This window comes from Schistocerca cancellata, chromosome 4 (genome assembly GCF_023864275.1).
Source record: "Schistocerca cancellata isolate TAMUIC-IGC-003103 chromosome 4, iqSchCanc2.1, whole genome shotgun sequence".
NCBI classification, from domain to species: Eukaryota; Metazoa; Arthropoda; class Insecta; order Orthoptera; family Acrididae; genus Schistocerca; species Schistocerca cancellata.
The window spans coordinates 753,046,166-753,072,168 of NC_064629.1; the positions used below are offsets into that span (position 1 = coordinate 753,046,166).

General features: G+C 39.3%; 1 protein-coding gene across 1 annotated transcript in view; it reads right to left on the reverse strand.

The window, feature by feature from the left end:
* LOC126184403 (inositol 1,4,5-trisphosphate receptor) overlaps positions 1-26,003 on the reverse strand; it is a 372,462-nt gene that overhangs the window by 227,797 nt on the left and 118,662 nt on the right. Inside the window, exons 16-17 of the mRNA XM_049926787.1 lie at positions 23,306-23,456; positions 9,846-9,990 (exon numbers count right to left, since the gene is read on the reverse strand). Of these exons, the coding sequence (XP_049782744.1) occupies positions 9,846-9,990; positions 23,306-23,456 (296 nt within the window). The remainder of the gene's footprint in view (positions 1-9,845; positions 9,991-23,305; positions 23,457-26,003) is intronic.

Genomic DNA, 26,003 nt, shown 5'->3' on the forward strand with positions numbered 1-26,003 from the left:
ATAATATTTATAATATCTCATTTGAATCTGCTGCCATTCAAGGGTCACACAATTTTAGACTGTCATTGTTCACTTCTCCAATTTGCATGTAAGTTTCTGGAGAAACATTAGGTTGAAGCTTCAGTTTGTTAAACTCTTACTGTTCCACCAGAGGTTCACATTAGTAGCCGCATGACTAAAAATTAAATCAGTTTCCATGAAAATAGTGTTGGTACTATCTTCCCCTTCCTAAAGATTTTCTTTTTTGTATCACTTACATTTGCAGCACCAATCTGCTGCATCTGTTATCACAGTGAGTCACTTGCTTATTTTGTGCAAGCTCTATTCTCATTTACGCTATTCTTTGTAGTATTGGCTACCGAGTTCTATGGGGAAACCATGCAATTTTAAAACATTTTAAGGAGATTCATATCCGAAGCAGGTTCTACATGTAACACAATTTAAAACACAATGCCCAAAACTCTTTCATTGAGCTTCATGCAAAACTGCTCCACAAAAACTTCAGTGTACACTTGGGATAACACTTAAACAGTGAGCAACTGAAGCAGTAGGTCAAGACATTGACACTGTGGCTACAAAACAAGAAACAACACCTATATGATAGTTTCATTTTCAGAACAAGCACTGCAAACATCAAGTACAGTATTTACAATCCCATTACACATTCACTACAATGTCCAAAAAGCATTTTAATTTCTGCACTGCAACTTTTATGACACCCAATAAATAAATCTGAACAAATCATACACAAAAAAGTCAGGTGGTGTACAGTATAAAATGACAAAACATAGTTACTTTAAAAAAAAAAAAAAGGAACATTCACATTATTATACTAATCTACTGGTAACACAGACTATAATACTAATAATGAATTCTCCGGGGGTCAATTAATAATGTTTCCCTCCCCATTTTACCCAAGACATGTATTCGAAGAATATATCATCATATATGTATATTTCACAAGTAAGAGATACATGTTATAGATATAAATGAATTGCTGCAGAGAAAACTGACACTTTAATTTTGAAGCTATCATTTTTTAGTTTATGCAAGACAATTAAATCTGCAGCATGAACTTTATGCAGGTTGAAAACTAAACTCAAACAATCTTAAGTGACTACATTTTAACATTAACAAGCTCGCTCACTCACTCACTCACTCACTCACACTCTCTCTCTCTCTCTCTCTCTCTCTCTCTCTCTCTCTCTCTCTCTCTCTCTCTCATACACACACACACACACACACACACACAAACCCAAAATAAACCACACTATATTGCATATTCAACATTAAATAACAATGAATCTCTGTCATTAAAAAAACATTAAGAGTTAAGGTGCACAAAATGTTACAGGCTGATTTTGTTTCATCAGACCACCTCTCTCCACACAGGGGCCATGTTAGCAACTCACAGAGAGCAAAGAGAAAGGGAGGGGGGTGGGGGGGGAGGCTTCCAGAAATAATGAAATATGTGCTTCTGATAGGCTTTGCCACCAAGTTTGTGATATGTAATTTTGAAGTCACATTTACTTCAGATGCATACTATTTGCTGTGCACACACACACACACACACACACACACACACACACACACACACAGAGAATTTGGTACCAAGTATATCAATGATAGTAAGTATCATACGATGCTGATTTTGTGCCACTATCTATGTCTGAGTGATTAATACATCTTCGCCTTGGAGTTATCCGTATATTTTGTAGTATCAATAATTATAGCATGTAAGAGAGTAGTGAAGTAGCTTTAGTATAGTCACATAATATCACATAATATTAATAACTCCTCAGCTGTATTATGTCTGGTATGTTCAAATGTTATTGATAATTATCCTCAACAAAAGCAAGCAAGAAAGGCTCTGAATTCTGGCTACAATGGGCCAATCAGGATCACTAGCGTGGGATCAGCAAACTGCTCTCCTGGCCACTGTCGGCTTTTTCAACCTAGAACTGCTACTTCTCATTCCAGCAGCTGCCCAGTTAGTGTCACGAGGCCCTGTGCACCCTGGTCCAGTCCTCCACCAAGGAGAAACCTCTGGCTGTACTGGGAATTAAACCTAGGTCCTCTGCATAGCAGCCACTGAGCTATGGAAGTGGACTCGACCTCAGAGACAGGATCTAATTTCAAAAATTGTGTATGCTACATATACATGTGTACTCCACAATAAACTGTACAGCTCTTGGCAGAGGATATATTGTACCAATAATGGCTATTTTCTGTCCTATTCCATCAGTGAAGAAAAACTGACAGTTTGATGTCGTTACATCCATGTTGTTTTCTCTTATTTTATTCTCTCAATCTTTATGTGAGTTGTTCGATGGTGACATCCATCTTCCTTTAATACTGGTTCCCTGAATTTATCTAACAACAATAATATCATCTTTATTCTAAAGATTTGTGTTTTCCGAGCATCTTTGTCACATTTTCATACGGGCTATAACAATCTGATGTCATGCTAGCAGCAAATCTCTTAAACTGTTTTATGCATGCTCTCATGCAAATTTGATAAGGCCTCAAAACACTGGAGCAATACTCTAGACTAGACTACAGGTTCATCTTGTTACTGATTTCCTTTACTGTACTTTCCTACATTGCGAAGACCTCTAAAAATCGGACCACTTGTGCAAGGCAGTAAAGCACAATATTATATTAAATTTATGTGATTAATCAGAGAATCTTGCTCCCTTTTAGCTGTTACTGTAAGTGCAATGAAAACTATATAGGGCAGACAATCCTTCCCATGTCTCAAATGTTGAACTGAATACATATGGCACATTGAATTTGTACAACTTAAAAGTCTGTGATAGTGAACCACATCCTCACAAAAAGGCATACTATCATTTTGAAGGTGCCCAAATCGTATCCGGCACTTATTATTGCTGGCATTCTGTCACGTACCAGGCTCATGAGGTATACAACAAATACCATGAGAGGTTGCCACCACACAGACACAACCATTCGCCTGGCATCTCTCAGTTCTGAGCAGCAGCCTCCAGATGGCAATCTCACATTCAGACCGCTTTCTGCTTCCCCACCACATCCGTCTGCACACTGCACTCATCAGCTGATAGTGTTGCCAGACACCAAAGAGAGTGCTGTCAACTATGGACTATTTGGCTTCCACCTCATACTGACGAAGATGAAAATCTTTCTGTCAATATTTGAAAAGATGATGCACCCCACACACAGAGAAAGTTCTGAACTTTTGGTCAGATAGCACAGTTCAATGCCAGCAGCCAGTTCAGTACTATACCTGCAGCACCACAACGGAGCACAGTTCTACAAATTCCATTGAGAAAACAACATTCCAACTTAGCAGTCACTAATAAGGGTAATAAGACAACCATGAGGGTCTGCAATATTACATTCAGTCATAGTGACAATAGCATAGATTTCAAAGAGACAGTAACATTATTCAGGTATCACTGTATATGACATCAAGTGCCACACATCAAACTGAACCAAAGTTAAGTGCCATTTTGTAACATATTACAATAAATGTTACGTGTCGTTACTTACTGCAGTACCGCATTTCTGCACTGGTGCTGCCCTGTGAAGTAGATGTATTAGTTGATAGTTCAAGTGTGCAATTACCACCCAATTTATTGAACAACAGCAGTAAACCACTTTTCAGCTACTGTGGATGTTTGGGCAGAATTAATGGTAGCATTCGGTTACAGCCTTCCCGACACATTCTACAGTAAAAGAAGTGCTAGAAATAAGTGTGAATAAGTGTGAGCACCAGTACATTTGACGATAACAGTGCCTATAATCTTTGTGGAGCTTGGGTTATGAAATTAGACGGGCCGTTCAAAATAAGTATCAGTAACTGTGGGTCAGAATGGGACAATTCTCTGCATCTTTGCAGGCACACCCTTTTCCAACTTTCACTGGTGAATGCAAATGTAACAGTTGATGGATCCTACAGCTACCTCTTATGCACATATGCTTCACTTAGATCATAAAGCGCTGACTGACTGTCTACGTATTTTACAGTTGCAAGGTTAGGATACCCCAATATTTTACGATGCTACATAATTACATAAACTTACATTTACGGATAGCAATCATGAGACAGCCCTTTTTAATCTATCCCAGGCATGTTCGATAGGGTTCATGTCTGGAGAACATGCTGGCCACTCTAGTCGAGCAATGTCATTATCCTGAAGAATGCCATTCACAAGATGTGCACGATGGGAGCACAAACTGTCGTCCATGAAGACGAATGCCTCCAATATGCTGCCGATATGGTTGCACTATTGGTCGGAGGATGGCATTCACGTATCGTACAGCCATTATGGCACCTTCCATGACCACCAGCGGCATACATCAGCCCCACATAATGCAATCTGAAAACAGCAGGGAACCTCCACCTTGCTGAACTCTCTGGACAGTGTGCCTAAGGCATTCAGCCTGACGAGGTTGCCTCCAAACACATCTCCGACAATTGTCTGGTTGAAGGCATATGCAACACTCATTGGTGAAGGGAACGTGATGTCAATCCTGAGCCGTCCATTCCGCATGTTGCTGGTCCCATTTGTAGCACGCGGCACGGTGTCGTGGTTGCAAAGATGGACCTTGCCATGGACGTCGGGAGTGAAGTTGCGCATCATGCAGCCTATTGCGCACAGTTTGAGTTGTAACACGGTGGTGTTGCTGTCAGGGTTCCCCGGGACATAATCCATAGGTAGCGGTCATCCACTGTAGTAGTAGCAGCCCTTGGGTGGCCTGAGCGAGGCATGTCATCGATAGTTCGTATCTCCTACCTGTCTGAACAACATCACTTTGGTTCACTCCGAGAAGCCTGGACACTTCCCTTGTTGAGAGCCCTTCCTGGCACAAAGTAACAATGTGGGCATGATAGAACTGCAACATTAACTGTCTAGGCATGGTTAAACTACAGACGACACGAGCTGCGTACTTCCTTCCTGGTGGAATGACTGGAACTGATTGGCTGTCGGACCCCCTCCGTCTACTACGTGCTGCTCATGCGTGGTTGTTTACATCTTTGGGTGGGTTTAGTGACATCTCTGAACAGTCAAAGGGACTGTGTCTGTGATACAATATCCACAGTCAACATATATCTTCAGGAGTTCTGGGAACTGGCGTGATGCAAAACTTTTTTTGATGTGTGTATAATCAATCAGCATGAAAAGAAAGACAGGGACATGATAGCAACATCCCTATTCCTGGAGCTCTTTGCTGTTCACATATAATGTGGGTATATTATGCTTCCATGCACTATCTTGGACTTTGAGATCAAAAGATGAACCCCAGCAGATGACATCTGTAGATGCAAGACTGCTATATGATTGTTTCCAACAACACTCCATTAACATGGATGGATGAATTATGTGATGAACATATACTAACAAAATGCAAATTAACCTTCTGCTTCAGAGTTCTTGTTAATGCCCATTTACACATTCCTTAAAATGCACCACAAGGCACTCATTAAAGTAAGTGGGAAAAGTTGCATGTGGTTGGATGTGCAACAAGGCACATATCAGTATTGCACACAGAGAGAGAAGGCTACCTATCATGACAGGAGTGCTAAAAAGTTCTTGCATTCTCTGTGGTTGCTGCATTACATGAAAAGCATAAAACAGGCGTTACAGGTGAAAAAGTGATGAGCAGACAGGAGAAAGGGGGCAGCATGACAGTTCTTCAAAAATAACTCATTTTTAGAGGATGAACATTTGTTTAAAATTAACTGAGGATGATTGAGGATAATTACTGAGCTCTACAGGAACTTGTGCAACAGAAATTAATAAAGCAGGAGACTATGATGAGAAAAGAAATTACTTCTTCTGAGAAGTTTTGGCTACTCTAAAATTCCATGCCACCGGTGAATTGGAAAAATACTTCCGATACATGAACATCCTCATTGTCAGCACCACTTCTCTTCAAGGTCTCAAGGATCTCTTTCTCGGCAGTACTGTGAATTCAGTTTTCATTTTCTTTACACTGTTATCTGTGCCTATTCTCTTTCAATGTACAACACATTTCGTTTAATGCTGTATCATATTTGTTCCTGTTGTTCTACTCTCTCAAATACATGGCTTCAGTTCATACCTTCCAATTAACCAAGCTGCCCTATTATACCTTGTTTCATTTTGAAATAATTTTGTTAAGTATCACAAGAACTGTGAAGTGCACAGCAGCAGACCTCATCACTGCTTGAGAGCACATGTGTATGTGAGCACTTTGGCTTCTATTGGCAGTATTCATGTATCATCACATATAGTTTGGAAAATATAATTGGATATGAAAAAAAAAAAAAAAAATCTATTCAGCATGTTGCAGCAGGAGCAAACATATAAAAGATTAATAAAATGTGCAAGCTTTCAGAGCCTGTGGCTTCTTCTTCTGGCAGACAGGTTGAAGGGGAAGGAAGAGAGATGAAGGAAAATGACTGGTGAGGTTTAGGAAATGGGGAGAGCTCAGAAAGATCACCCTGAACCCTTGGTCAGGGGAGACTTACTGGATGGGATGAGAAGGAAAGAATCTATTGAGTAAAATGGGTACAGCTGGCTAAAAATCATAGCTCTTGCTGTCACAAACAACACTTGTGGCTTGGATTCAGGTCATCCTCAGTTTCTTAGTTGTCAGCCAGCTATATGAATTGGTGAAGACAGACAGCCTTGCACATGGGGTGGAAGCACAGCTCACAACTTGCAGCATTTTATCCAAACTAGATCACAGTCCTCTGGTTTGGAGTCAAGTGGATGGTTTAAATCTGAGGTTCAGGCCATTTGGTGGCAATCTCAGATCTGGATTTCTTGACCTCTGTTATTTGGTGCAGAATTTGGCATTCCAACTGGGATGTATACATCATAAGGAGAGACGGACACCAAGTGTGACATCATATTTATTGCTGCATGGAGCTCAATAATTTCTACTGAGATTATAACATACTCCAAAAGTGAAATAATCTGGTTCAAGGTTTGCATCAAATGCAGATCAAAAAGGTATTTGGACGACTTTATAGGTCAGTTGCCTTATGTGTTCAAGTGGTAAAACACGAGAGAGAGAGAGAGAGAGAGAGAGAGAGAGAGAGAGAGAGAAACAGGAGAATATTACAAATAAATTTCCTGGCCATGCTTCTGTAATGGGGGAAGGTTTTAATTTGCCAGCTATAAAATGGGATACCCATGTGATTAAAAGAAGTGCCAGGGACAGAAATTTGAGAGAGATTGATCTGAATATCTTTTCTGAAAATTAACTTGAAAAGGTGGAGAACTGATGTACAAGGGCAATGCCTCAGATCTTCTAGTTACTAACAGATCTAAACATGTTGAATCAGTTGCCACTGAAGCAAAGATGCATACTCCAACTGAACAAAGTTCCAAGTATAGTAGTATAGCAACTTGCTTGCTTAATGAAAGAAATACTGTATTACATTTACAAAACCACAGCTACATATAATGTCACTCTATTTTCACAGATTTCTGTTAATGCACCAGCATAGAGTCGACGTATAATGCCCTCTCAGTTCCATACCTGCATTAGTAATGATTAGATGTTAGGAATCATAACTTCATGTTGCTGAAATCCGTGAAATTTTAATGATCAGTGTTACCAATGGCATTTGGTTCCTTTGCAGAAAACGTTCAACCCTTTGGCCATTAGCTTGATTGCAGGTTTTCAAGAGGTATGGTCAGTCTATCACAAGTCTTCATATCCTATAATTGGACCTAACAGCATTAAACACATCACACTCTTAAAGTAAATGATCTGCAATTTCAAGTTTATGTTCCAGTTCTTTGACGTGTCCTCACACTAAAAAATGTTTAACTGCTTGAAGTCAGGGGACATCAGAAGCACACGTGGAAGCCATTCTGACCTTTTCTGGAGAACAGCTATCTAACAATCGACAGCTGGTTCTCCTAATGTGGTGGACAGGGGACAATGCGCAGCAACTGTGTATTTTTAAATTCTGGAATTGAACATCATTGTGCACATAACAGTACAATAGAAAATGGAAACAATTATCATCCATTAGACCTGCAAGTAGTTGCATTAGTCCCAACAGCTGATAGAAAGTCTTCCACAGAGAGTAACTTGTGTATTATTTCAAAAATGAAAGCAGAGTACAGTAACTTGTAATATAACGTGTGGTGGATCTTATGTAGTGACTATTTCTTTCTTCTTTTATAGCTAAACTCTTTTCATCACAGGGTCTTTGGACATGGTTCATAATTGTTAAATTTTAATTATAATCTTAGGAATTAAATGAAATGGGAGACCTCCAGTTACACTGAACAGGGGCTATTACAGCACAGTTAGATTCATTTTAGACAGTGGTACGAAACTTAACCGATGACCCGATTTTTTGTAATGGCACCAAGCACAAAATTTTTTCAAAATGCAGTTACTAGTCAAAACAGGTAATTGATCTTTGAAATATTTTTGTTTGTTGTTGCAAGAAAATTAAATGTACCATTTAATCAAAAGGTCCTGTCAAACTGAATTCTATGCTAAAAACCAGCTCAAGAGATGATTCACTCCAATGCAAATTTGGAAGCAAAGCTCAACATCTTCTTTATGTGCCTTTCCATGGCTCAGTTCTTCCTTTATAGAGTGAAGGGTTGTCTTTCTGTAATGATATTCTCGTTTCTCAAATTGAACAAAACTTTAAATTTATCTAAGATATTTCTGAAGCTTACAGTTCTAATCAAATTGCATGCTTTTTTGGGTGGGAGGAATGAATGAGCGAGCGAGTGAGAGAAATTGTGATAGACTGTGTAGTTTCCAGTTAACCAACAACTGCTGTTGAATGTTGAAGACAAAAGTTTTACTGTGCACAACTGTTTAGTCTTGGTGGCAAAGAATCAGAATTGTTTCACAATTTCTGGCAACATATTTTTATGTCAAAGGACTTAAGTATGGCCTTGTCTGCGGTAGTTTAGGACACTAACTGCTTGTAATCAGAAGTACATTATCAGTTTAATAACAAACTTCCAATCTCTAATATATGTGTACTCCTATAGCACAAAAATGAAGAACTATATATTAGCCATATAATCTACTTTTTTTTTTTTTTTTTTTGAAAAAATAGTTACTTTTCACTCATTATGGGGAATTTCTTTCTAATAGTTTTGTATGAATGTTAAACTGTCTTTACCTTCATCTTCTTCATTTTCCCTATGTTCAGCTGCAGAAAATGGGAAGAGACGATTATTAACATTTCTATAAAAAGTAAACCAATTTATCCCACTGTAGTAATCTTTCTGAATTATAAAGGAAAAAGACTCACTAAAAAGTTGTAATGAAGAGCAGAAATTTTAAGTATATGTTTAAAGTATATTTGATTTGCTAAGAGAATAGAGAACTATTCTAAACACAAAAGAAATTACTCTTCCCATTTTGTACCATAAAGGTGCTTGGAGGAGATATAAATACATTACCTACCTGTTCCTTGGACCATTGCCAATAGAATGAAATCTTTGTCGGCAGCTTCACACATCTTCCAGAATTTAATCTTGTAAAGTTCAACTAATTTCTTAGCATTTCAAGACAAATGTGTTTGGCATGGATGTTACATGAAGAAATGATAATATATTGCACGATAATTTCTATCTAAAAACAAGATTTTGAATACAGAAAACTGTGTCTTGTATGAACAACCTGAAATATTTCTGTACAACATACATCAGTAATGGCAACATCCAGTTTATAGCTCAGGTTATAAATTTTTTATCTTTTGGGCAATGTAAACTTTATGTTACACTTCACGTAGCTAAAACTTCTAAATTGTAAGACATGAAGTTAGAAACACGTCAATACATTCCATTGTCTAGAAAGTTTAAATTTTACTTCTCAGTACTCACAATCAACATCTCCAGTTGGAATCTTTCCATTGAAATCTGCATCAGATATACAATCCAGAATGCGCAGTAAAGTTTTAGTGAGCCGCAGGAGGTCACTAAAACTATAGAATCCGAAGTAGATAAGCTCTCTTGCCAGCTTCACCACCTTAAACAAAATCCCAAATTACAATATTCACTATGCTTAGCTACTATAGTTTTTAGTAGTTTGCTTTATTATTCCAAAGAACGAGAAGAAGAAGAAGATTATTGTTTAATATCCCGCTGACAAGCAGAACACAAGAAACAGCTTTGTTATTCAAAATGCAACATATTATTACCTATGGAATGTGTTCTCTCAAGTACAACTCTCAGAATCTCTTTAGTTATGACACCCTTACTATGCCTTTTAGGTGAACTGATTTCATTTACTTCATTAATCTCCTCCATTATTTTTCAAAAAATAAATGTTATAACATCCTTTAAAACATAGAAAAAAAAGAAGAAGAAGATGAAGAAAGAAATATAGTTAAATCAATTTCACCTTGGTATTCTACACGTATTTCACATGTTGACATCACACTTTTCTACAGCCTTAATGTGATTTTATGCCTGGTACTATTATTGACAAATATCACAAAATCATTCTTCTCGGAATCTAAGATCAGCTCTCTATTCTAACTAATACAGTTTTGTGCTGGGCCACAAGACAAAATGTTAAAACTGAATATCTGAGTTGTAGTTCATCAAGGGATTCATGAAGACAACACATTTTTCTGTGCTGTTACACAGCAGTGACATAACTTCATCCTCTATAACAGCTGTAAGTGTTAAGTACTCAGTTTCAAAGATTAAATAAATGCTCAGTTTTCAAACTATCTGAATGAGCTGATACCTGGCAAGTCATCCCAAATGGAGCTTGGGTTTTGGCAGTTTTCTTTCTCACATAATTTCAAAGTAAGATTCATTCCCCCTTCTCTCTCAACACGTACATTTCAAACAACTTAATAATGACCTAAGACAGAACTAAAATCCCGCACAAAAGTTAACTACACTATGTCTCTATCTGTCATCTTAAGATAGTTTACACAAACTAGACTAAATCATAAGATTTATAATTTACGCAGCAATCAGCCACAAGTATGGTTTTAAAAAATTTATTTAACTCAAACCATTACTGGTTTCAATTTCAACAAATCTGTCTTCAGTGGCTTGTAACAGCTACCTGGTAAGCTGTAAGAAACCATCTGAAGCTGGATTTGTAAAAATCTAAAACTGCTAATGGTTTGAGTTACATAAACTTTTTAAAACTGTACTTATCAACGGTTAGCACTCAAATTATAAATATTATAACCATACAACAGCCCCATCTCTCAACATGTCAGCTTTTGAGAAAACTGCCTTACACTAAATCAGGTTATGAAGGAAACACTGCATTAGGTCAGGTGAGGTATTACAAAACATGACTGAGTTATCCTGGATATGGTACCAGGCATGTGTATCTACATGGATTATTTTTGTTACAGAACCACAAGGGTTCAAGGCTGGTGGTTTTTACACCACTGAGTGAGTCTACAGACCCTATGAGGATTAAATACTGAATTATGATGAGTCTTGTGGTGCTGATAAGATATGTGGTGCTTTATGTCAGTCTACAACCACCTTACTGAAATAAGTGGATGTAAACTTGGTTGGAAAAATATAAAATCTTCCAACTACATTGCATGAATTATACACCTACATACATTTTCATATACATATGTACACAAACTTACACTGATAATGCTATTAAACTATGTTGGGTATTAAAAATTATGATAAGATAACAGCAGCACTCAGAGAAAAGTTAAAAAGCTACAGCACAAACATGTGCCTTGCAGAACATTTAACAAAAAACTTCTGATTCTGGCACACTGTAACACACTAAAACTTTCCAATCTCAAAATTTAACTTGAGATCTAGACAAGACACAAAATTGTAAAACACAACACACAATTGCTCAATCGTCAGCTAAATAAGGCACAGGTTCCCAGTTAAAAGTTTACTGCAGTAGTCTATACAGAACATAAAATGCTTGTTCTTAAACTGTGGCATTCTAACAATCACATGTCACAGACAACAGGCTGGAAGATCCTTTCACCAAAATAAATGAGGAGAAGAGTGTGACTTACTCCAACTCTGCAACTATGAGGACGAACACCGTGGTTGGGTAATTTATTTCTCTAAACACACCTTCTTGTCCCTCACCTCCATGCACACTTCCTACCACTGATGCACTGGCCTCTGGGCTGAGAGAAAGATTATACAGCACATGGTTAATGACACAGTGTTCAATTTGGTCACCCCTTACACCTCCTTGGCTGCTGTATCAACTGCTCACTAATTCCTATTCCAGCATTCCCTGGTTCCTAGCAGAACAAAACCTCATTACCTTCAAGTTGAAGTGCTTCTTTTTAAAAATTTGTCAAATTTACAATCTGTGGTCTCTTAGGGTGCCAAGGTAGAGATTTACGCCAACCCTGGTGATAATTACAAATACATACACAACAATGGTGGGTATGTAAATGATCAGAATTGCAATTCTACGTGACAGGGAGAATGGCTTCCAAAGTGCATTAGTGCTGTTCATGTTTTGTGTTGTTACCAGGCCTGGTAAGGTACACAAGGGCAGTAAGCAATGTCATACACTGAGCATCACTGTGAAGGACACAGGGATACCAAGTACTTGTATGTGACAGCGTTATCAGTGCCTTATAGTATTTCAAATTGGACTCATTGTGGTTCTGGCCGGCTGGTCAAATTGCACAATATCCAGTTCTGTTGGGCATTCAGATGTGACAGTGGCCTGATGTTGGACTTCACGGGAAAGTGAGGACAGACACAGTCACCAAGATTTCGGGCAAAAAATCTACCAGCAAAAGGGAGGACTGCAGCACTGTGCACCAAGCACATGGTATCTCTTTCACACTTGCTCCTGCCATCTGAACTCCCTGCAACATTCTGTGACATCCCGCACCCTCGATCAGAGACTAGCAGCAGTCACATTAGGGAACTGTCGTCCCACGTGTAGGCTGCCATTAGCACTACTACACAAACATCTGTGATTGAAGTGGTGCCATGACTGGGAAACACAGACTGCCGACGAATTGCAGTGTAGTGTGTTTAGTGATGAACTGTGGTTCGGCAATACACCAGATGACTGTTGTCATCAAGTACGGAGATGACCTGGGGAACAACCCATTCTTCATACGTTTTGGAAACACACAGCAGTGTAACTCCTGGCTTCTTGGTGAGGGCAGCCATTGGGTATGAGTTCAGATCATAGAAGGTAGTGACTAAGGCAACCCCGATGACAATGGTACTTCGCGGACATCCTGAATCCTTTCGTGCTACCGCTCGTGCAAATAGGACAACGCTCGTTCACACATGGCACGTGTCTCTATGAACTCTCTTCGTGATGCTGCAGTACTTCTGTGACCCGCAGGATCCACAGATCTCCGCCTGATAGAGCGTGCATGGGACCTGCTTGCATGTCAACTCTGGCCCAGTGTCAGTATCCATATCAAGGACAAGTTACAACTGTTGTGGGCCAGCTTGTCTCAGAGGAGCATACAGGTGGAAGGAGAGGTGAAGTCACATTGGTAGGTAGGTCCATTCTGCCAAGTTCTTTGTAAATTTGACTGAGTATTATCATAACTGAAATAACTTCACAGAGCCTCTCAACTCATTTCCTCCTCCATTCTGGATGTTTTACTTTTTTTGTCATAGTGTTTTAACTGTGTAAAAGACATGAAAATGGTGGAAAGTCTTTGGCGGATTAATAAAGTCTATGGAGAAAACACTATGAGTGATGGAATAGTTAGGGGTGTCTAAAGATGGCCGTAGTAATATTCATGATGAAGTGGACAACCATCTTGTCATAACTGAAATCTTGGTGTTGAAAGAGGATGCAAAATTTCAAGAAACAGTCACCTTACAATTTGTCAATATCTAATGTGTTCTTCTCAAGTTAAAAGAAAAAGCATTTAGGTGGACGGTGCCATGAGAACACTGATGACATTGAAACAGTCACTCAGCAGAGGTTAGCAAATCAAGTAGCGTATTTTTATGAGAAAGGAATTCAGATGTTGTATTGTTCATGACAGTAAGTGCTTTAATGTTTATGTAAAATATGTTAAAATGTAGATTACATAACAGGCTTTCATGTAATAATAAAATTGTTTCAAAAACTCACTTCTGTTTAACATAGAAATGGCACTGCTTAAAAAACATGCCTTGTACACAGCTGTTTGCACAATGACATGAAGTGGCAGCTCTCTGGCTCTGGTGCAGAGGCTAGAATGTGGTTGCTGTAGCCACACTAATTTCCCCATTGTATTGTATGTTAACCAGGGACCTAGAAACGACGGAGAGGCTCCGTCCCCACCGAAGCCGCAGTGGCCCACAACCCCATGACGACTACCGCAGTCAACATCACCCCTCCGCCGCCCCACACCGAACCCAGGGTTATTGTGCGGTTTACATACTCAGGAAATGCAGTTCAGGACAAAGTTAGGTAAAGAGAAAACAACCAAGAAGGTCTTCATTATGGATATTGCACTTTGAGGGAAAGGCATAACTTGTTGGAGAATGTCACTGTGATAATGTGTTGTTCTACATGAACAGTGAGGATCTCTTGATAGGTGTGCATGAACAAATCTTTGTACACATGAAATGAGACCTAATTGATACAAACTTCAACTTCAGTTTCAATTTGGTTCTTGATTTTGCTTATTGATGTATCAAGTGGCTGAAGTAACAACAGTAGCAAATAAAGACAATATTACATGTCTTAAGGAAATAGGGAGAATATTAAGGGGTCCTCCACTGTATCTCGGATGCCGTAATACAGAACACACTGCTAAATGCTGAACATGAGATATTTTCATAACTATTGTGGGATAAAAACATGACAAGGCAAGTGATGATAAGAGATCACAGCCTGAAAACTGTTTAGCACTCAAAATAGCAGGTTTCTGTAAATTAGAGAAAGTCGTAAAAATTAAAGTAATTACAGAAACTGACATGAAAACTGGATAAAACAGTACTGCTAAATAGCTTTCAACAATCAAATGAGCCTCAAATCAAAACCAAAACTTAAAGTGACAAAGCCTTTGGTCAGATCTTTCAGGTATGATGACCATCATGGCTTCAATGAAAGATAGCTTTCTTTCATGGCTTCAATGGAAGATAGCTTTGTCTGAAGAAAAATATAATAACTGGGACTATTAACATTGTATCCGTAGAAAAAAAGAGTGCAAAAAATGAAATGGTAGTAGGTTGCTGGAAAAAGGATATAAAAAGTGGTGGCCAGGAAGAGACAAAAGGAGAAACAGTGTCACAATAATAGTGGTAAATAACTGGTGAATAAGGTACTTCATCTGGAAAATGTATGTGGCACAATAATTAAAGTTAAGATAATGATGGAAGGAAATATTACTTATATAATACAGGTTTACACTCCTCAAATACGATGCAAGACATATGAAAAGGAATAGTCTATCACTAAACTGGATGATGATGTAACTTCTAACAAGACTGTGATTATAAAGACTGTAATGCTACAGCTGAGAATGATAGAGGAGGATATGGAATGGTTATAGGAAGCCATGGAGAAGATCACACAAATGATGGATGGGAGGTATTACTACACACATGCATGAGATATAAATGGATAATTGGTAATGGATAGTGTAAGAAAAGAGGTTGTCACAAGTTTACCAGATACAGCTGGAATTTGCAATAGAAATTCATTATATAATGTATAATAATAAGTGCAGAAATCAAAAGATGCCTCAGCAATGACCATAATGGACTATTGGTAGTGACAATGTAGAAATTCAAGAAGGGTAAATTTCAAGCAGTGGGGTGGGGGGTGAGGGGAGAATAGGTAAAAATCAAATACTGGAAGATGATGAAACCTAAGAGATTTATACACGAAAAGGATTATGACACAGCTTCCCAAGGATGAGAGGAAGGATGTAGAAGAATAATGAAGGAGGTTTAAACAGGTCTTAGTCAATGCAGTATAAGAGTAGCAAGGTACTCTGTGAGAACTACAGAGGGATATCACTACTGTGCCACTGCTGTGAAGATTTATGAAAGGGTAGCTTTATAGAAAATCAGGAACACAATAGAACCACAATTAAGAGAAAAGCAACAAGGATTTTGGCCTGGAAGATCAATTATAATGCCATATTTACAGCCAGAGAGGTAGTAGAAAAGAAATGGGAATTTGGGACAGACATCATAACTGCATTCACAGATATAAAAAAACACTGGTATGAGATACGGTAAGGTCTGAACAGATTGGAACTGTCAAGTGGAATGCAACTTGTTAGACATGTCTGAAATGTGTTATAACAAAAAAACAGAATGTTTTTGGGACAAGCAGGGGGGGGGGGGGGGGGGTTGGATAATGAAGTGTGCTCCCAATATACTCCTGGGCAACACCATAAGGAAAGTTGTCCACCCCGATAGCTGAATGGTCGGCGAGTTTGATTCCCGACTGGGTCGGGGATTTTCTCTGCTCAGGGACTGGGTGTTGTGTTGTCTTCATCATCATTTCATCCCCATCCGGCACGCAGGTCGCCCAATGTGGCGTCGAATGTAATAAGACCTGCACCAAGTGGCCAGACCTGGCCCATAAGGGACCTCCAGGACAATGCCGCCAAATGCTCATTTACATTTCCATAAGGAAAGTTCATTGTGGGTCGACAGCAGATAATATGAAAATCATAGCAAGTGCAGACCAATATGGGATGACAATGTGCAGAAATTGAAAGAACAACTAAAAACCTGACAGAGGATGATTGAAGAAACAGGCAGGCATGGAAATAAGTTTAACGAAAAGTGAGGTAGTGAAAATCAGCAGGAAAAATGAAAAACGGAGGATGTAAGTCATAATGGAAAAATTACTACAAAAGTAGATGCTCGCAAGTATCTAAGGAGTAGGCTAACCAAGAGAGGAAAAACCAAGGAAGAAATTTCGGAGAGGAAAGAAAATTGCTCAAAATTCATTATTGTGCATCAGGAAATTGGAAAATACCAGCCAAAGCAAAGATCATGATATGCAGATCACATTATCTACCAGTTTTGATATGTGGATGAAAATACTCGACCTGTAAAAAGAAAGATCTGAATAGAATATCACCAACAGAGATGTGCTTTCTTCGAAGGAACTTAGATAAGAGGAAAAGGGGCAGGATAAAAAACAAAACAATGAGAAACTTGAAACTTTGCCTTTCACGGGCAAGTGCTCTACCATCTGAGCTACACAAGCACAACTCACGCCCCATCCTCACAGCTTTACTTCTGCCAGTACCTCGTCTCCTACTTTCCAAACTTTACAGAAGCTCTCTTGCAAACCAGATACAGCTGGAAACATCCCCCAGGCTATGGCTAAGCCATGTCTCCGCAATATACTTTCTTTCAGGAGTGCTAGTTCTCCAGGTTCGAACGAGAGCTTCTGTAAAGTTTGGAAAGTAGGAGACGAGGTACTGGCAGAAGTAAAGCTGTGAGGAGGGGGCACAAGTTGTCCTTGGGTAGCTCAGATGGTAGAGCACTTGCCCGTGAAAGACAAAGGTCCTGAGTTCGAGTCTTGGTCCGGCACACAGTTTTAATCTGCCAGGAAGTTTCATATCACTGCACACTCTGCTGCAAAGTGAAAATCTAGTTAATGTGAAACTTGCTTCAGATCAGTTCTGTATAAAAAACTACAAAGAGAAAGAGGATGAAATGGTTGGCCACATTAAAAAATGGGAAAATAAAGACTACACTACCAAGAGGAGCTCTGGAGTGGACAGAATCTGGAAGAAGACCAATTGGAAGACCATGAACAAGATGGAGAGATCCGGTGAAGGGTGGTGTGAATGGGACAGGACTACAATGGGTGTAAAGCAGGGCTTCACAACATACGTGCTCGCGGAGCAAGCTGTGAGCAGCAAGGCGCGAGCATGGAGCACGCTACCCCCACTACCGGACCAGAGCGGAGGGTGGGGAAAGTCACGTGGGGCACACAACAGCTGCCGCCAGTCAATGTAAATCCGCGGCCACCTGCAGGGATATCACTCACGAATTATTACTGCGACAAATGAAACAAATAAAGGAGAATGTACACGTGCCACATAATTTTATTAGCTTAGTGTATGCCTCTACATTTGTATTAATTTGTGAACTGTTACACAATAAAAGGTGTCACTGAAGTGTGGGATTCTCGGTTATCTTGTACTTTTTGCCCTTTAAAATTGCGTCTATGTCCAGAGTAACAGTTCTTGTGCATTGTAGACACAGCGTGCAGTTTAAATTTCGATCAGACAATACGTTTATCAGGCGCGTCTTGTTACATTTCATTGCACAAAACAATTGTCCACAAACATACATGGAACCGAACATTGATATTATTGTAGCCGCCAGTTTGTGTAAACGAGGAAATCTATCCTGAGGTAAGTGTCTGTAGAATTCCAAAATGATTTCTTGTTCTGAAATTTGTCTCCGTATTCTCTGTCACACTGCAGGTCAATAATTTCTAGTTGCAGCTCAGGACGAATCTCTTCAATATTCGCTGAATATGGAGAGGAGAACAGATCAGAATCACTGTCTAGTGCTGTCAGATCTTGAAAGCGTTGATCAAATTCTTCCTTAAGGGCAACTAAACTATGTGAATAATGTTCACAGTCTTTGTGAACATCTTGCATGGATGATAATTTAGGAAAATGAGCTACATTTCCTGTTTCCTGCTGGCTCACCCAAAGTGTCAATTTCATTTTAAAAGCTCGTATTCGATCTATGAACTGAGTAATTAGCAGATCTTTACCTTGTAGTGAAATGTTCTAAGCATTCAGATGGCTAGTTAAATCTGCTAAGAACGCGAGATCACATTTCCATGAAGGCTCTTTCAATTCAGGAACACACATGTTATTTATTTCCATGAACATATTTATCTCATCTAATAGGCAACAAAATCAATTTAATAATTCGCCACGACTAAGCCAGCGGACCTCGCTGTAATAAGGCAGGCTACCATACTGGCTTTCTACATCCTCAAGAAAGCTTTTAAATTGTCTGTGTTGTAGCCCATGCTTCCTTATATAATTGGTTGTACGAACAACAACACTCATCACATTTTTTAGAGTGATACTCTTTGCACATAAGTTTTCCTGGTGGATCACACAGTGAACGCCCCTTATTTCATTCGGCACGGTCAGTTTTTGCATTTTCTCCTTCAACAGCGCAACGAAACCTGATTTTTTCCCTGTCATCGCTGGTGCACGGTCTGTAGACACTGAAACTAAAGAATTCCACGACAATCCTATATTTTCAACACTTTCTTCATCACTACTTAAAATATCACCTCCGATTGTAGTGTTCTTCATGGCTACTACATCGAGGAGCTCCTTCCTCACCTGAAGATCACCTCTAATAAATATAGCAAGCTGCGCTGTTCCAGCGATATCAACACTTTCGTCCAGAGCTAGAGAATACGCCATAAAATCTTTACAGATATTTGCAAGCTGCCTCTGCACGTCGTCTACCATGTCCTGTATGCGATGCATACAGGCATAGCAATGGCACAATTCAAAACTGCTCAACTTGAGATGGACACAAATGTTCTGCTGCAACCACCAAACATTCTTTTATTAAATCGCCATCAGTGAAGGGGCGCAGGGATTTTGCTAAAAGCAAAGTAATTTTGTAACTCACTCTGAGAGATGCCTCAGTTGATTTTTCTTCGTCGTCAAGATCTTCTTCGGATAGCTTCCTTTTAAGTTTAAAAACTTCCTGTGCACGATCTGGTCCATCACATTTTCCACTTCCATAGTCTTTCGCATGGTATGACATATAATGTCACTGAAAATTAAATTTCCTAAAAGAATTCAGCATTTTGTGACATACTAAACATTTTGCAACACCGTCTTTTTCTGTAAACAGATACAATTCCTCCCAATGGGGGTTGAACTGCGAAAGCATGGTTGGGGTTACAACAACGGCGACGTGACATGATTCTTAACCAGCGAAGTGACTGTTAGAGCTGATCGTAGTACTTTAAACGTTGCACAGTCGGCGCGAATTCAATAGGCACGCTGCGGCCCTATTCAAACGTGCGCGCGCATTTCCCCTCCCTCCCCTCCCTCCCTACTCCGCGACCTTGCACCTGCTCGCGAGCACGTGCCTGAGCAGACGCGAGTACTCGCGCTCAAAACCGGCCAGTTGTTAAGCCCTGGTGTAAATAGACTGTGAGAGAAAAGAGGAGATTAGAAGAGGCTTCATGAATGACCTACATAAGCAGAAATATTTCAGGAAAAAGAAGAAGAGAAAAAAAGCACAAAAACTACTATGTGTGAACCAGTGGCATTGCTGTTAGCTTGGAACCACCACACATAATAACTGCAAATTTCTCAAGAGTATGACAGCAATTTCTGCTGAAGAATAGGAGATGAAATTTGGCACAGCCAACTTAGTCGAACCCAACAGAAGCCCACTAGCAGAGCTGGAGCAGCCAGATGTGTCCAGGACAGTAAATACAAATCCTTCTGTTGTCATAGAATGTGACAACAAATTTTAATCACAGATTATGCATGTAGAAGGTTGAATCAAAGACAACTAAGCAGTATGAAGGCTATCAATAACTCATACTTGCCATTACAATACTCAAAAGAGTACAATCATGATCCTATCACACACATAATCTGCCTTTGCTGCACCACCAGCCACAGAAGAAGTCATGTAGGTACTATGAAGTGAGGCAACCAGCAATGCGTGTATTGCTCACCACTTGTGAAAAAAATGGAGTGTCTGCACTGCACACCACAACACATAAAACTGTCTGCAAGTCAATAGGTAATAGTACTGATGGATGATTCCTAATTTAACTTGTAAAGCAACAGTGAGCATTTTTGAGAAGTCAGAGTCCATTATCATCCATAAAATGTCACAGGGATACGTCTGAATGAACACTGACTGTCTGTCTGTCTGTCTGTGTACGTGTAGAGTGGTACAACTTAAGTACATACACAGACATCTGAGATGACAGCCACGATTCTTATCATTATGCTGGCACAAAAAGGTGGCTATTTTGTCTAACAAGAGTACAACATTCAAGCATGCAAGACTTGCCTCATTAACAAATATCTTAAACAGTACACAACCTAATTCATGTAGTGGTAAGCTTAATCTCCCATCTAGCAAGTTTGGAATGCTCTCGTGAAGCATGTTGCAGCTCGTGATCATCCACCCCAAATCTTTGCCACTCTAAGAGCAGCTTTACAAAAATAATGACATTCACTTACCACAGAACTCATAGACATACACATACATTGCAGCAGCTGCTGTATAGCTGTCAGATGTATGCACACTACATACTGTTGCCAGTACGTTACTTGTTTGTGTGCTGTCCCTAGCTTCATACAAATATTTTTTTTCCATGCTCATTCATCTGCCTTCAAGGTTTCCCACTTTCCAGCACCATAAATGTATCTACATCTGCTATTAATAGGTGAGTAGTCACTTTGCAAGCTTTTTCCAGTGACAACAAGAGTATGTTTTTTGGAAGTAAAAAAATTCCAGATCATAATCATAGCATATCAAAGAAACACACAGTACAGTAAAATACCTCTTTCTACATATTTCAGTAAGCAGTGTGGATTTCAGTTTCACTTGCTTGTTTCTGAAAGGTGCACACGAAGCAAACAATTAGGTGCCAAATGTGTGAAAGAGATACCTGTTGAGAACACTTCCACAGTACAGGTAATATATTTTGTAACTGAGTTATCTTGTTACCTTTCAATGACTAATTTATTATAAACATGACCCCAGTTCTGAAAATAACAACTCAACAAGCAATAGTATTTCATTGCTCAAACCACTCTATATTTAATTTCACAACAGAAATATTCAGTCTGAAGTATTTTTAACAGTTATGTTCCTGTGTTCTAGAACACTACTGGAGACTGAGATGCACATACAATTGGTGTATTATTTTCCACAGCACCAAAACATAAATTACCAATGAAATAAATAAAAAACCTTCAATTAGGGACCATAAGTCAAAGAGAAAGTTCAGTTTTAATCCTCCTAAATTTTGCAATACAGCAGTTTAGCTGAATAAAATCTTCTTGGTTTACAAGACATGTCAATTCAAATAAAATTCTTTAGCTTTCGATGGCTATCTCCACCACCGTCAGAAGTGAAACAACTGACAGCTGGGGCTGGCACGGTTTTCTACTTACATAGCCACAACTGCAGCCTCTGACACCAATCAGAACGCGTGCATGAAAGGTGAGTTGGGCAGCTCACAGCAGCTGTCACCCACCATGGAACCGAGTGACATCAGGTGTACAAGGGTTGGCACTACATTTGAAACTGCCACTTCCACCTCCCTACATGCATCAAACATCCATCGTTGTTTCCTTTTGACTTCCAGGAGCAGCAGCTTCAAACATGGCGCTGGCTCCTTGTGCCACTTGACATCACTCGGTCCTGCAGCGGACCGGAACTGCTACAAGCTGTCCACGGCGCAAGCATCATTTTGGCCCCCTCTGATTGGGACCAGAGGTCGCAATCATGGCTATATAAGTGAAAAACCTTGCCAGCCATGGCAGTCAGTGGTTTTACTGCTGATGACGATGGTAGAGATAGCCATCGAAAGCTCAAAAATTTTATTCCAACTGATGTGCCTAGAAAACTTAGAAGATTTTATTCAGATGTGCAGCTGTGAAAGACTCTGAGGACAGAACAGTTTAGCTGGTTGTACAATCTCGTAATGATGTGGAATGTCTCCACAGATTTATAAATACAATAAATTTTCTCAGGAAGATCGTGACTGCATGTTGACCATTAACATGATTAGTTTTACAATAGTCTTATTAAATATTTAAATTTAGTAATGGTGTCTACTCAGAACTTCAACTACTGAGCAGGAAGAGTTGTCAAGCAAAAATGGTTTGATACCATTTTCATTGTCTATCTTAAACATAAACTCTGTCCACAGGCCCTGGTGAGACCATCGGTATTAACAGACTGCTGTACCACCCTCCACCAATGGCATCATTGGATGTGGTATGGAGGGGCACAGGGTCAGCACACCACTCTCCTGGCCATTTTCAGTTCTCGTGAGTTGAAACCACTATTATTCAGTCAAGTAGCTCCTCAAATGGCATCACAAGGCTGAAAGCATATAGTTCCAGTCCTCCCACCAACAAAGAATCCCTGACAGTACCGCGAGCTGAACTAGGGTCCTCCGCATGGCAGTCAACCACTCTGACCATTCAGCTACAGACACAGATTTCCTTGTGTATCAGTACCTTCAATTCACAGTGGAGGTAGTCAAATATTTTGTTGGCTACAAATAATAATAATAATACTCATTTTCATATATGACATCCACTGTTCATCCATATTCATTGAAGAAGTGATTAAGAAAAAATTTGTGTAAAGTAAATTAATACCTCAAATGTTAATTTATTTTGGTCTTGATCTGCAAAGCTCCACATTTCTCCAACAACATTGCACAAATAATCTTCCACAAATATTATTGTGGAACCAAATCTCGCCCTCACTGCCTCCTTATTGTGGTCTGGTGTTTTGTTGCTGTCATAGCTAGTAAACAAAAAAGAAAGTATAGAAAAATCTCATAACAACAGGATTAACACATATAATGATATAAAATGATGAAATTGCTGTACCATGAAAAAGATACAATTCTTAGCAGATGTATATAATGGTACTTAGGACTTAAACCTAGAGTCACAACTATTCCTTTAGTAGCAAATATTACAAACACACAAATGTATTATCATTGTGAAATGCCATAATTAACCAGTTCCTTAGGAAGTAGGAGGATTGTGGAGGCACTAGCCCAAATGCCTTGTTGTCCTAATTACATATGTAAAATGACACTTTAAAAACAAATATTTAAAACCAAGGAAGATTTGGGTTTAGCATTGAAATGCAGCAATCAAGTGGTGGACTGACACATCTAATGTATCACTGCCATTGTTTCAATGTATCATTATCCGTATCATGTTTCAGTGAACTGATGAATATCTGATGCTGATAATATGGATGATATTGAGGACTGTAAAGATCGAGCTGCTAACAAATGTTTTAATTTCTCTCTACCTGTGTCACTAATGGCATGTCCTGTATTTGTTGTATTGTACAAATCTGACAGTCTTGAATGGGCCACAGGGTAGAAGGGGGCAAGGGGCCACAGGTGACCAGCCTCCAGAAGTCCCTCAGGAGAATGCAGAGTTCTAAACATTAGTCCAGTTGGAACAAGGGATGATCAGCTGGGCACTGACCGCCAGGTAGGCACTTGTGGGTCCCATATTATCTGCTGTGGTGCTGGCGAGGCACGTGCAATCAAGATTCCACCAACTGCAGCCACGCTCTGAGATATCTGGGACTCTGGTTAAAAATCCCTCTAAAATGAACTGTGTCACACATCTGGCCAGTGCAGAACAAATTATTTTTACAAGTCAGCCTCTCTGCTTGGTGGAATGTTGTTTCCATCAGTAATGCTTTTCCTAGAAAACTGGAGGTTGCCAGACTGGTCAGGAGCTATTCATCTCTGCTTTCTCATAAGAGGCTCGGTAGCTGTTTATTGTTAAAAGTTTTTTCTTCTTCCCTTGTAGCAGAGGAAGCACAACAGGTGGGTGCCACTCCACATGGGGTGACAATTCCTCTCTCTCAAAAGGTGAAACAATATCTCATTGGGTAATCTAAAAAAACAGTAAGTGGTTGTTTAGGATGCAGCAGATGATATCTGACAACAGGGAGCTTAGAGCTTGGTTTTCTCAGAATTATATATGCAGGAAGGCAGCTCATTGCATAATTATAAAAACATCTGCTACATGGAGCATTGGACCACTGTCCTCTTTTTAAAAAAAATAAAATTAAAAAAAAGATAGAGGAGAAGATCTGGCAGCCACAGCTACCCAAGAAGGAGAGCAGGAAGGTGCTTTCCAATGTGTTGCTTTTAAACTTGATTATGTCCTGAAAGTTGATACTTAGACAGGAATTAAATGGCTCATCCATGACTGAGTGCGCTTTGTCATTCGCATGTGGTTTTCACATGTCTTTCTGGCACAATTGGGGCAAACACTGTGTACTTATCCACAGTTTTGCTTTTTCAAGGATGACTTGTTGAGACGAAGGTCGTGCTCATCACTCTTGTTTCTTGCACACTTCACCAAATCAATCTTTGTAATACCCGACAATGAGGACTAATCTACAAGTGCCATTCTATTCATACTGTTCAATCTGTTGCATTGTCTCTTGATCTACTCAATCAGTGCTCATTATTATAGCAGTCAAAAAACTTGTTACCTCAGATGACATCTTACATTAATTGGTGACCACACCAGGATTCAATCATTTGGGGTATTATGATATGCAGTCACATTTTCTCACATTAAAATGAACGACCCTGCACCAATTTGTTTTCCAAATTTTTTTTCATTTACCTGATCCCATTTTGCATAAAAATTAGTGACACTGATTAGGATTGTCTTGGATGGAGGTTTCAATTAATTTTGAGTGATGCTTTTATCAAGGGTTTTGAAGTCAAAAAAGTTTAATTTAAGGTGCTGACACATCTAAATAAACTTTTTTTCTTTTTTTGTATTTTGTCTACATGTTTCGGTTTTCTTGTAGCTACCAGCACAGTAACAGTGTTGTGAAATTTTGGAGGGGTTTTTAAATGTGTATTTGTGATACAATCACATGTGTGTGTGAATTATTAGACAAACAGGATGATTTGATTTCTTGATCAAGTGTTCAGTAGTGTCTTGGCAGTTCCCCTTTCTTTGCTACCATGAGCATTACAGTTCAAGCTAAAATGGAAGGTGCTCAAACAGTGCAAATCATTGTAGCAGCCAAAGGGTTTGTTAGCTCGGTTGGTGTGTTAAAACATCCCATGAACAATGAAGTTGTCACACACACAGCATACACTCAAATTGGGAAAGTATGTGAAAGACAACTGGACATGTTCCTGGCAAAGGAACCACTGTGGTACTCACTTTAAGGGATAATGAAACCATGAAAAATTTAAATCTGGATGACTGAACAGGGATTTTAATCGTTTCCTTCTCAATGTAAGTGCAGTGTCTTAACCCCTGTGCCAGCTCCTCAGCATTTGAAATC